Genomic DNA, 13,640 nt, shown 5'->3' on the forward strand with positions numbered 1-13,640 from the left:
ATATGAATGTGCAGTTTAAGTTATTTCAGTTAACTATTGTGCATTGCATTTGCCAAATTGGCCAAATGCAGGTACACACGAAGGTACTGCCAAAACTCTGGTGCCTACATGAAATAGAGAAGGAAGAGTCTGTATGTTCATTGTCCAGAACAAGAGGGCATTGTGTCCATCAGCAATATCCAGGTAGTGACTCAGCTGTAGCCCTGCTCTTCCCCACATCCTTCTTCTGCTTCTTATACTAAGCAGCAAAGAGTCCTCCATCTTCACAGTCTTCTTGATGTTTCTCACCAGGAGTCACAGATTGCTCTGACTTTGCAGGATCCGCAGCATCTTGCAGGATCAGATCTGGCAAAACAAATTAACAACAGCAAAAGAGTCTTTATTACAATTTTAGACAAAAAAAAATACAGAAAAAATATACACTATATTCAGTCTTTACCTTTAACTTTTAATGTCACTTCTGTCTTTATGTCACAACTGCCCAACACATGGTGTTCCACCCACAACAGAGAAAATGCTGGATCCAAAGCAGCTGCTTTAAGGTACACTGGATGTGAAAAGGGAGCAGTGATCCCATCTTCTGCTCTAGCCATTTGCACACTGATAAAAATTCCAAGAAAGATGCTTGGAGACTCCCGACCAGACCATTCTCTGTTTTGATATAATTGTTCTGCAACATACTACCGGACTCTGTATTTTCTGTCAACTACTGGCAGAAAGTGTCGAAAATTCTTGTTTTCCACAATAGACAGTTTGCAACCAATATTCAAGTCACTTAATCATGCATTTGTGATAGCTTTCTGCTGTGGATGAGTCATGCTGTGCTGTCCAGCACAATTGTCCATAAACTGTGATATGGAAGGCTGTTCAGGTTCATTTGTGATCCTCTTTTTCATCTGGTATTCTTCAAATATGCTTTCAAAGGTGCAGCCATTCATGAATTGCATTTGACTTTAATTTGTTCCTACTAATCGGTAATAAATATTAACACTTAAACCCTCATAGTTTTCAGAAAATAAAAAATATAAAAACTATTTATTAAAACACTTTTCTAAAAACTCTGCATAAAATAAGATAACCTTTATTAGTCCCACGCGTGGGAAATTTGTTTTGTTCTAATGCGTTCTAATAAGCAATGTTTAGCGTCAATGTTAAGAATAACTGACATTTTCAAATAAACAACAGCTAATAATATAAGATCAAAGTATTTTATGTGATGTATTGACATAAATGACAGGAGAAAAATGATGCAAAAGTTATACACGGCCATGCATTAATTGCAAATTAAACACAGTGGTTTTGAATTTTGATGTGATGGTAAAATAAATATTTGTCAGTCTAAACTGTGTTAAATCTACGGGGTTAATGATGGGGAGGAGACGGAGACCAAGTTCCTCGAGTTCAGGTACAGAAACCCACTTTCCGAAACGGACCCTGCTCACCATTTACCGACAATTCTGAGCTACCAACTTGCATGTTATTCTTGGATGCGCTTGTAAGACCGGGTGTAAAATAGCATGACAAAAATATCATACATGTTGAAGCCAAACAGTATCATCAGCGTAGCCCGGAGAACAGTTGCTAATAAGATGAAGTTAGATAAGTCAGCTATCTCATCGTAGCAAAAGAAAAGCACCATGGTACCGTTCTTTATGCAACTTCAAATGTTGGACAAAGTTGGAAGTTGTTCTATCCCTGTCAGTGATTCTCTTCTCGCAGGTTTTTCATATTACATTTCGTTTTTTGTTGACTACTTCGTAGTTTATGTACTTGGGAGCATTTTTAGATTGAGTGTTTTTTTGTTTTGTTTTTGTTTTGTTTTTTTATCTGGTTAATTTGATTGGCTGTGTTACAGCTCACGCTCACATACGTACGGAGTGTGGTAAGAGTGAATGAACAAAATGAGTTAATGGTCCGCACTTTTTAAATAATATGTATGTTGAATTTTAGTCCCAAGTCATTCGTGTAAAGTCCAAGTCAAGTCACAAGTCTTATAACATTTTTTTAAGCCAAGTCTAAAGTCATACAATTAATGACTGGAGTCCAAGTCATGTGACTTGAGTCCTCACCTCTGCAATCACCTGATTTCAGTTTGCTTGTCAGAGGAGGAAAATAGCGCTGCAGTCTAGAGCCTGGACAGTTATTTTTTTAGTGCAAAACAGGAAAAGATAAATGGTAAAGTGAAAGACTGCATCGAGGACAGGAAAAATTGCATCATGCTGCTAACACAACACAGTTTCAAGCATCTGCACAGACAGCATGCTAACGCCAAGCTAGCCAAGAACCCACTGTGGTCAGATTTGTATTCCACTAAGAGACTGATCTTCGAGACATGTCTTCTCATTAGGGATTAGTCTTGGTGTGTGGGATGTTGCCTGGGGTTGATAGTGTTAAATAGTGATTATATGTGTTTCAGCTATTTTACAGAGTAACATGAATTTAATGTAATGTTACTCTGTGGAGTAAATAAGTCATATACTGCATTACGACCAGGGTAATATGTGAAATAATGACTTTTTTGAGTAAAGACTCTGATCACAACAAAGAGGGAAAATACCACAACAAACATGCGCAAACATTTGACCAACAGCATTAATGTAATTTCTGCATTGCTGCTTAAAGATACTGGTGACTCTGAAAACATACCCAATGAGAACTTAATCTATAAGTGATATTGCTAATGGAATAGGAATCGCTAAATTCTTATCAATTCCCATCCCTACAACCAGCAGCTTTAATCTCCATTAGAAGTTTGAAACACTGATTCTGAAATAAAGTAACAATATTACTGCTGTTACTAGGTAGGGAGGAGGCTCTGTTAGGGAGGTGCTGAGTTGCTGGGCTGGATTTAGACCTTCAGCAGAGGTCTGTACTGATAAGACTGGAAGAAAATAAAACAGTGTGACGTCATTTTCAATACAGGGTAACGTTTCAAAAACAAAGATCACCTTGCATGGTGGATTGCCTGGGAACTTTCTGTAAAGATTGACTCTGATGGTCGTTATTAGATGTTAAGGACTGAGGTTGTGATCTCTGATTTGCCTATAATGTGTCTTACATACAAACCTCCTTTCGACTGGAATAATGAATCACAAGTCAACAAGGCAACCTCAGAGAGCACATAAATGGATTTTAATGGATTAGCTGTCAGCAGCACTAACTAGAAAAAAGGAGCAGAGAGTGTTTACTAATCATGATGGGCTGTGCTCTCCGTGCAGATATTAATAGCCACAAAGCAATGTCACTACCGAGGCCCCTGCCCCCATCCATGGCTTTGTTTTCAGGCACATTCTTTCCATCTTTGCTTTTCTCCTAACCTACACTCTGAAAATAGAGGTGAGGCGCTTTTTTCACTTTTAGATTGACTTTGCTCGCTTCTCTCAGCACAACACAAGACAGCAGCTGCGTTTTCTGGCACATGATTAGGAGACTGAATTAAATAAACTCATGACACCGTGAAGGATTTCAGTCGAGAACGGGCCCTTGTGAGAGCACAAACATCTCCATAGTGAGATGAAACCATGCCGCGCTACTCCATACGCTGGCATTAAACGGCAGAAACGCGTGCGGATCTAATTTCAGGTCAAAAGACGTGGCCCTGAATATTATGAAAGCAGAAGAAATAGACAGATGGGAGTGATGGAGAGCAGGGGGAATTAAAGCGAGGGCCGGAAAGCTATTTCAGGGATGACGTGTGATGGAGTGACAACTGTTGCCCCCCTCCCCTTTATCCCTTGTCAGCCCCTGCTCTTTTTCTGCCTCTCTCTATCAAATCCCACTCTGCCTCCCTCTCTTAACCTTAGGCCCTTCAGTGCCCAGAACTTTTCCAACCACAGACCCATCTCTCCATCAGCTCTCTGAGTCTTATGATAAATTTAGAACAGTGTTCCCAATGAGCTGTGGCCTGTGTGACACGTGCCACCTCCCAACCACTGCATGGGACCGTATAGTATATAAGGGCCGTGGGTAAAGGGCTGCAAGAGATTGGGGGAAAAGGTTGATACTGCCTTACACAAACCAGAAAAAAAGAATAAATAGACAGACAGAAAAAGAAAGACAGTAAAGGTAGATAGAAGACCTGTGTGTGCAACTATAGCCGCAAGAAGAATCAACTCTCTCCGCCTCCCTCTTCTCTCCTTTTCACTCCTCCTCTGCCTTACCCAGCACTTACAGCCATCCATGAGTGTAACCAACTCCTCTGCCTATCGATCGGAGCGTAGTTTCCACCAGACTTCATCCTCAACTACGTCCTCTGGTAACCCATACATGGAGAAGAGCCGGGGACTATTTGCTGAGGACTTTGGCTCGTTCATGAGGCCTGGGAGCGACTCCTTGGGTTTTTCCAGTAAGTTGGAAGCAAATTTAAGGTCTCTGGCATTCGTTTTGTAAACAAAAGAGGTAAAAAATTAATAGTAAAAGAGAGCGGAAGGAACAGCTTTGACGGCAAAGATGATTTATGCCCGCTTGAAGGCGATTTGTGTACAGTGGTGTGTTTTTGTTCAAGGAGTGATACTGATAACATATCTTCAGAGGAAGACTATGGTGTGGCTGATCTGTGTGTGGACAGATGTTTCTTTAAGGGAAACTGTAGCCAAGGTGCTGAAAGAATAAACAGAACGGACTCCATTTTTGGACATGTATTTACTCTTTTTTAAAAAGATTTATTAGGAATTTACATATGTGTTTAAAACGGAGGGTTGAGGAGATTTTTTTCTTCACACAGCCTGGTTCATCTACAGGCTCAGTATCTCAGTGTCCACTTGGTGTGAAGTGCTCCGTATCACTTTGCTGCTGGTCCACGCAGACGCGTGTATGTGTGAAATCTGATCTTTAAATGGTCCATGTGCTCCTATGTGTCAGGGGCAGAGCAGCATTGTTTTGGAGCCATGGTTGGTGCTGTAATAGGTGCAGCAGATAAGATGTGAGGTGGGCGCTGCTGAGAAGAAAGCAACGCAATCACACACACACATGCAAGCACACACGGAGTACGTGCAAACCTGGGAATGCTGGACTAACTGCCAACAGTGTGACATCACACACTGAGTATCTGGGATGACGCCTGCATGAGAAATGGCCAGATGGTTGCCCAGTGACCAGTGCGCACACACACACACACACACACACACACACACACACACCACAGTGAGGTGAGGTCACATAATTAAGCTAACCTATACGTGAAGTCAGAGCTAATATCACTCACACACACTCGTTTCCAGTCTGCTGCCGTGTGTGTGAGGTCATGCACCACGCAGGCTTTCAGTGAGCTCAGACTCCACAGGGACAGAGAATAAATCACGCTTTTTTCCTGGACCGACTCACCTATCAGTCCTAGGATATTTAACCGGGACTACAGCTGTGCCTCTTGACAGTTCTTAAAGTCACACCGGGCACGGATTGAATGATTATGTCATGTGGAAGATTCACAGGAGTGACAAAGCCACAAACCATATGTCGGCTGTCGGTTTTCTTGTCTCCAAACTGTTCTCAGAAAACTTTAGTCAGCTGGAAACAAAAAAACAAAAATCAACTTCTGGTTAACTCATCACGCTGCTTATTGAACAACCGAGGAGAGAAAGTCATTAACTCAGCAGCTAAAAAGTCAGATATGTGGTGCAGACCCAAACAGAGCAAAAATGGAAGTGAATATAGAATATGGATGAATGTGGACAGATTAATGATCTGTTTCTTCATGTCTGCTGACTGCCCATAATGTGAGCCAAATTTCAAAACACAGTTAATTTTTACCCCAATTTTTACACCTCGTCAGCTAATCACCATTATTACTCATCATATTTTTTGAGCTTGTATATGAATATGAACAACAAGAGCTTAAAAAAAAGGTTTGGGAATTACAAAAGAAACATACAACAAGGGAGTGTAACTGATTTCTATTCGACTCCTCAAAGCACTTCACACAACACCCATCATTCACAAAAGCACTTTCTGTCTAACAGACAACTTGAGGTTTTAGTATGTTGCCCAAGGGTACTTCAGCATGCAGAGGCCAAGAGTTGGACTACAAACCTACAGCCAACCCAAGCTTATAACACTTGGTATTCCTAATCAGTCTCCCATCCAAGTACTAACCAGGCCCAACGCTGCTTAGCTTTCAAGTTCAGAAGAGGGCATGCTCAGTTTGGTAAGCATGCAGCACAGATTCTAGCTCAGATTCATTTAACCATGGAAAACAGATGATCCTCTGAACTGTAATAATTAAGGTGCTTGTGCATCTTTTGTCTCTACTCAATCCATTAAATCGACAATAAAATCCATGTTTGCCCAGAATGTGTGGAATAGAAGGTGTGTCATGCTGTTGAAGCAAAAGCAGAGATTCTGATCATGTCTAAAAATGGATTTTGGTGAATACACACAACTGCAGATCCCTCACTCAAATGAGTGTGTGTAGCCCATCCTTAATGAAGCACCACCTGCAGGTACTCCAGTGATGAACAGCACACGGTTCTCAGACTGGTGGGTTTATTCACACAGGAAGTATTGAAGATGAAAATCTGTGAACGTTAACTGTGCGAGATATACGTACTTTGCACAGTTAATTGTAGCTTCCCGATTCATCATTTGTGCTCTAACATCCTTTCATCGTCTTGGCCGTGGGTTTAGGTGGAGCTGGAAATATCAAGACTCTTGACGATTCGTACCAGTTCACAGTTGACGTGCGAGATTTCTCCCCTGAAGACATCATCGTCACCACATCCAACAACCAGATAGAAGTCCGTGCGGAAAAGGTGGGTAGGGGCGTGGGAGGTGTTGAAACAAAAGGGGTTAATGTGAGCCAAATAAACCCTAACCAAGCATCCATCTCCACAATACATCGCATGAATCTCTAAAGCTTTCTGTTTTGGCAGTTGGCCCAGGACGGTTCAGTGATGAACACTTTCACCCACAAGTGCCAGCTACCCGAGGACGTGGATCCCACCTCAGTGACATCATCACTGGGCACCGAGGGGACCCTCACGGTCCGGGCACGGCGAAATCCAGCCAAACATGAGCTCGTACAGACCTTCCGCACTGAGATCAAAATCTAGAGACCGTCCGATCCATCAATTCCTGTGATTTCATACCATTTCCTGTGCTTCTTATCCTCACTGTCATCATTCAGTTTTACTTCAAACACTCAAGAGAGCTGACACTGTGCTCTGTGTGACACAATGCCACTCTGTTGCTGCTCATTTATGTATGTGAGTTAGCTCATCCCGCACATACACAACGGGACATACACATTAATTTAAGGAGACACAAGGGCTTGGAGCACCATTTTGCACAAAGATGTAGACACACAACCCATCAGTTAACTTCTCCCCTACCCCTCCCAGTGTTATTCTAAAACTTACCAGTCACTTCTAAAGATGATAAGTTATTGTATAATATTATTTGTGTGAATAAAATGATACTGCTTTGACAATAAACCATCCTGCTCTGTAGAATGCTTTTTATGAACTTCTGATTTTACAAATTATTGACAGGAAATACGAGTTGGCAGTTTAAGAGATTTATTTGTTTATTTATTCGTATTGTTTCAGTTTTGACAGAACTGGAGAAATTTTCTGTGGAAACTTATCACCATCCTTGGTATGACTTGCCTTAAACCACTGTTTTGTTAACCATCCTTGGAATAAAAGTCTGCGTAAACCTTGAGCACCACAAGGCAAACTACCCTTGAAATCAATATGAAACTGATTTCGCATTCAGTAGGTGCACAGAGGTGTATATACAAAGGTGCTTCTATTCAGTCTTTTGTGCGTGGGAGCATTATGAACCATCCTGTCCTCCTTTCAGGAGAATAGGGTTTCAAAGGAGGTATTCTCCAATATAATTTGGAAGTCATTGTTGTTTATAATTTCCTCCACTGTACGTGAGCTATGCAGTGGCTTTTTCCTTAGAAACATACAGGAGGATTACTTTTATCCTTGTATTAATATACTTTTTATATCGCAGAAAAATTTATTTCTCCTTGTTTATTCAGGTTTCCGATGATTTAAGACAAGGACCTCTTCTGATTGTATAAGATAAAGCCTAAAGATATAGCTCATTTTAGCACGCAGGGATTCAGTTTGAAATTTGTGATTATTAAGTTAGACTTAGAGCGTTTATTTACACACTACACGTGCCTGTAATGACAAACTATTCTATTACAAATCCATTTTAGCTCCACTGTGTTATGAAGGTATCAGCTTTGTACATTATGTAACTTGGGTGTATCGCGACACCGCGTGGCCTCTGTCGGCAAAACATTGGTTCCCACTGCGCGTGCTCCAGCGATACATCCGGCCGGTCCCTATCAATCGATCAGAGAGAGGAAGATGGCGTTGGATGGAGTGAGCGGGGTATGATCGATCACCGAAAAACTCGATTGGGTTCGTTTTTCCCAACTGAGCCAAAAACTCCGTAAGACCGCTTGGACCAGCAGTTTCAAGCCCGAGTGAAGACGAGATAACAAGGAGGTAAATCGGAAGTTGGTTTCTGTTAAAATGGCGCTTCTTAAAAAACCGAAAAGAACAGGCTAGCTGTGGAAACAACAAGGGGGGAGGCCGGACTCGCAGCTCCGCCATCTTGTTCCCTCACCACACGCATGTAGGCATGCTAAATTAATCCCTGATAACAAAGCTGCAAGGATTGAGGAATTGCAATCGATATATTGCACTGTCAAACCACGCTGTCAAAACTTGTGGAGAAACTGACGTTCAAGTTAAAAAAAAAAAAAGAAGAAGAGAGAATTAAAAATAGCTGCACAGCCAGCGGGACACGAGATTACGCTTCATCCTTGCGTTAATGTCGTATCTCGTGGTTTAGTTGGCCTTTAGCATCTTTCGCGTTGCATTTCGGATTTAAGCTAGCAGTCATTTTGAGTGGTTGATTTTCAAAACGCCGTTTTTGTCCTTAAAAACACACACACGCAACATGTTTGTGAAGTTTGGTTCATAGGTTGCGTCCCATGGGACAATTGTGAGTCTGGAGGAGATGTCATTATCTAACATTACAACTGAAACGACGTACTTAGACTTTACCAGTGGCAGCGTTGCTATAATTATTATAGTTTTATTACTGTTATTATTAATAATACTTTAGTTTTTATTGGTTTCAGTTTTCATTTTGGTATTGGTTATTACTTATGCCAAATGCCAGAGGCAAAATTTTACCCCATCAACCAGTTTGTGCCAAAATTCTAACAGATTAACACATACCATATTTATTTATGTTTCCTCTGTTATTTTCCAAATTCTTTTAGTTAGTTTACCCCTTTTCATGGTCTAGGTTTTATTTTTATTTATCTAACTAGAATATTTTTCAAAGCTAGTTTTAGCTTTTGTTTAGTTTTAGTTAACTATGATAGCCGTGGTTATAGTCCAAAGGAAGACACAAATTAGTTCGAGGAATACAATTGCTGTTATTAAAACTGCTTGTGAAACAACACATACACAGTTAAAAAACTGATTTAGCTTGTTGGACGCTAACTTTAATACATCTCTGTGCCGATACATTGTAAAAGGGGTAATTGTGAAATTAAAATGAACACAACTTTCCAGTTTTAAATAAGGATAATAAATAATGTAATAGTGTAATGTGACATATAGTCTAGACACAGAATTTATACTTCATTATAGCTCATTATATCTTATTTATGTTGACTTATATTAATTTGTAATGTATAGGTTTAGTTTTAAGGCTGATACATCTATTTTTCTGAAAGCAATCATCCCCTAATATTGACTGACCGCAGTCAGTCAATAATAAAACTACTATGCTGTCGGAGGATGCATAATTATATCAGAGGTGAACAATGCAGACACAGATTTAACCTGACCATCACAGCCTTTTCAAGCTTCCTCGTGCTCCACATTTCATCCGTTTTAACCACAGAGCTTGTCCTTCAGGACGATGGAGTTCCCGTGGCACAGTGGGAAAGTTCTGGAGCAGCTTAACCGGCAGCGCAAGCAGGGCCTGCTGTGTGACTGCACCTTTGTCGTGGACGGTGTGGACTTCAAGGCCCACAAGGCTGTGCTGGCTGCCTGCAGCGTGTACTTCCGCACCCTCTTCCTGGACCAGAAGGATGTGGTACATCTGGACATTAGCAATGCAGCAGGTCGGTCCCCGTCAGGTTATGTGCTCTACCCTATCTCTGCCTCGTCTCTGCTGTCTAACTCAATGTGTTGTTTTGATGAATGTCGTTTCAGGCTTGGGTCAGGTCCTGGATTTTATGTACACTGCAAAGCTGACTTTAAATCTGCAGAATGTAGAAGACGTGCTGTCAGTAGCTCACTTTTTACAGATGCAAGAAATCGTGAATGCGTGTTCTGCGTACCAGTCGTTGTCAAATCCAGCCCCGTCCGTCATAACACTGGATTTTGCTGTTGGTGAGTCGGGTCCTTGGTGAATACTCATGTCTGTACCCTTTTTTTCTTTATTTCAGATAAATTGTCATTGCCCTCAGCTAATCCGTCCATGCCTTGATTCTTCAAATGAATCATCAAGTTGCTTTGTATTAAATTTGTCAACCAATTTTACCATCACTTTTCATAGCATGGTGACAAACGTGTATTTCTGCTGTGTCCATGTTTGGCAGTAGTCCTAACAGATGCTGTTCTACATAAAAAAAGATAAATGAAAAGTAATTAATACATATTTACCCGATTGTTGTTTTGTTGAGCTCATAACATGGTTCTTTATCTGTTCTTATTGGCATTCAGTTTGTTGAAAATGGAACACAGTCGTCATTGATTCTGCATTCTAATGTGTGAAATGTTGCTCCTGATAATTTCGATTTGATTTGATTTTAATTCTGTCTTTAACACACCAGATGAAAAAACAGGTGAAGGAGAGCAGAAAGAGGAAACTGACAGTCAGCTGTCAGATTTGGCATCACAAGCCGAGGAGTGCCCTCGTAGCATTCCCACAGAGGATAAAGAGACCATTCAAAGTCAGGACATTTTAGAGGAAGAGCTTTCTGCCAAAACACAGAAGCCTGTTTCTCAGCCGAAACCCACTAGAACCCACACAGGCCGCGGACGACCACCAAAAACGTCCCACCTTCTGACTCAAAAGAAGACGTCTGTCAAGAACAAGGAAGAAAGTGGCGCATTAGACGCACCCGCCTTCCAGGACGACACCGCTGATGCCGACTACATACTGAGTAAATACATATTCATAGAAAGTCTTTTCAGTTATTTAATTATGATGTATGCTAGCATGTTTAAAGTTTGAAAGGATCCACATGATGCTAGTAGCTTTTTATTTGATGGCATTTGATATCTTGATATATTATTTTATCCATTATTAATGTTTTTAAGAAACGATAGGTTATATAAATAAATACATACATGTTTAAAATCAAGAGTTAAATTCAATGGAAAGAACACAAACGATTGTGATGGCTTAACAAAGAAGTGTTTTCGTTTTTTATTTTATTGTTTTTATTAGAATCACCGTTAAAATCTGCTGGCAGTTCGCCTTATATGAGCTCCCGCGGGAGGAGAATCAGAAAACCACCTCGACGAAACTTCCCACCTGGTGAGCGCTCTGTCCTGAAGGAACTTATGCAATGCCCCTTTCGTTTAAGCTTCCCACTGGACAAACTATGTGCAGAGGCAGGAAAAGCGAAGTCATTTAAAAACACATCTAGATTCAGGTTGATTAGTGCTCGAATGATTATCTGAGTGTTGTTTTCCGCATTTTCACGTTCCGTTTAAAATGCCAGAAATGTGATAAAAACATGTATATTTATTCAGCACCTTTCAAACACGCAGTTATTTCACATTAATCTAATAGGATTTAGAGCATTTGCTTCGTATTAGAATAAACACATTTCTTTAAAGGTTGCAGCAAACCTGCTTCTTGTATTTGTTTCATTGCTGATGGTGCTAGTTGTTGCCCCAGTTGTAGCGGGTATGTCTGGAAGACGCAGTGGGGAACATTAACGTAAGAGTGACCTCTGTCTGATGTAAAGAATGTCATCACTTTAACAGACCGATGAAGCCAGCAATCCCATATCTCAAAAAGTCATTGCTATTTCCCGTCAAAGCTGTAGGCAGTTTGTCATTTTCAGAGCTTTTCTGCTCTTGTTCTCCCAGACAATGACTCAGAGGATGAAGCCCCATCACAGGCAAAAACTGATAATAAGGTGGCAGAGCCAGCAGGGGTGGCTGAAGGGCAGGAAGAACACTCTTTGGAGACCGGCGATGTGGAGGCTGATGATAATGATGATAACGAGGATGGAGAGGAGGATGACGAGATAAGTCAGCAAATGGAAGGAGACAGCCCAAGCAGCGAGAGAGACGGAAGACAAGCTCAGTCAGCGTGCATGAGCAGCCGATCTGAATCAAAGCCTTACAGCTCCGTGACACACAAATGTGAGGTGAGGGATTTGTGGGACGGCCTAAGTTGCGCTGTGCCTGCTTTTCCTGCTCTGGTCTGCAGGCTCTGAAGATATAAATGTCAATGCTGGGAGCTTTCATGAAAAGCTGGGCATCATAGATGCTTTTATGCAAATGTTGGTCACATTTGCATGCATATCTTTGCATTAAAAGGCTTCACGATATATTTTCTTCTTTTTAGGACTGCGGGAAGAAATTCACCCACACGGGCAATTTCAAGAGGCACATGCGTATTCACACTGGAGAGAAGCCCTTCAGCTGCCGGGACTGCAACAAGGCTTTCTCTGACCCCGCAGCTTGTAAAGCCCATGAGAAAACACACAGGTGGATGGCTTTTCCTTTTCATATTCATTTAGTGTATCTTTGCATACTTCTGCAGAGGGCTTAATTAAAGTGAGCTGTCGTTGACTCCTAGCCCCCTGAAGCCGTACTGCTGCTCTACTTGCGGAAAGAGCTACCGTCAGATCAGTCTGCTCAACCTGCATCGCAAACGTCACACAGGGGAAGCGCGGTACAGCTGTGAAGTTTGTGGCAAGCTTTTCACCACTTCGGGCAATCTGAAGCGCCACCAGCTGGTGCACAGCGGCGAGAAGCCATACCACTGCGACTACTGCGAGAAGGCTTTCTCTGACCCCACGGCCAAGATGCGACATCTGGAGACACACGACACAGAGAAGGGCAACAAGTGTCCACACTGCGACAAACGCTTCAACCAGGTACCCTTGGAAAGGTTTGGCTTTTCTGTGGACAAATATAAACACAATGAATGAATAACATGATTCCAGGCAACACTATTTTTAATTGAAAAATCTTAGCTGGATAGTAATATTCACTGTTTGTATATGTATATATATATATAACTCTGCCTCAAACCCCTTGGGAATGATATGTGTGTGTTCCTCAAACTAGGGTCCTCTTCCTGAGGCCCGTGAGTCTTATGAGTCTGGACAGAAGCCTCTGATGATGTGCCTGAAATGTGCTGGTACCACTCTTACAGTTTGGGGGTTACCACTTAGACCACTTTGGACTTTACCTTCCACACCCGCTTTTGCAGCTGGATGTGGGTGAGGGAAGGGAGATAGGAGAAAAACAACACGACTCTCTTTAGAACAACAGGTCAGGGTACAAATCCTCTGCAGGGCATGGATACAGTAAGGTTCCCCAGGCTAGATCCCTAGTTCTATCCAAACTTGCGCCAGAGAGACTTAACTAAAGTCATACTGGCTTGACTGTCACCCTGGTTGAGCGCGC

The 13,640-nt window shown here is 41.6% G+C and overlaps 2 protein-coding genes across 2 annotated transcripts in view; both read left to right on the forward strand.

The window, feature by feature from the left end:
* The first annotated feature begins 3,947 nt into the window (after window positions 1-3,947).
* On the forward strand, window positions 3,948-7,442 carry hspb7 (heat shock protein family, member 7 (cardiovascular)). Its single transcript, XM_005730760.2, has 3 exons — window positions 3,948-4,345; window positions 6,622-6,746; window positions 6,867-7,442. The coding sequence occupies exons 1-3, from the start codon at window positions 4,180-4,182 to the stop codon at window positions 7,044-7,046; spliced, it is 471 nt and encodes a 156-aa protein (XP_005730817.1). The 5' UTR covers window positions 3,948-4,179; the 3' UTR covers window positions 7,047-7,442.
* An 826-nt stretch (window positions 7,443-8,268) lies between these two features.
* Window positions 8,269-13,640, forward strand: part of zbtb17 (zinc finger and BTB domain containing 17) — an 8,574-nt gene continuing 3,202 nt past the window's right edge. The window contains exons 1-9 of the mRNA XM_005730858.1: window positions 8,269-8,462; window positions 9,880-10,102; window positions 10,194-10,373; window positions 10,817-11,149; window positions 11,437-11,526; window positions 12,087-12,370; window positions 12,571-12,713; window positions 12,805-13,144; window positions 13,299-13,371. Coding sequence (XP_005730915.1) covers window positions 9,898-10,102; window positions 10,194-10,373; window positions 10,817-11,149; window positions 11,437-11,526; window positions 12,087-12,370; window positions 12,571-12,713; window positions 12,805-13,144; window positions 13,299-13,371 — 1,648 coding nt within the window. The 5' untranslated portion in view covers window positions 8,269-8,462; window positions 9,880-9,897. The remainder of the gene's footprint in view (window positions 8,463-9,879; window positions 10,103-10,193; window positions 10,374-10,816; window positions 11,150-11,436; window positions 11,527-12,086; window positions 12,371-12,570; window positions 12,714-12,804; window positions 13,145-13,298; window positions 13,372-13,640) is intronic.

Source organism: Pundamilia nyererei, unplaced genomic scaffold (genome assembly GCF_000239375.1).
Source record: "Pundamilia nyererei isolate P.nyererei 1_Seehausen unplaced genomic scaffold, PunNye1.0 scaffold00039, whole genome shotgun sequence".
In the NCBI taxonomy this organism is placed as follows: Eukaryota; Metazoa; Chordata; class Actinopteri; order Cichliformes; family Cichlidae; genus Pundamilia; species Pundamilia nyererei.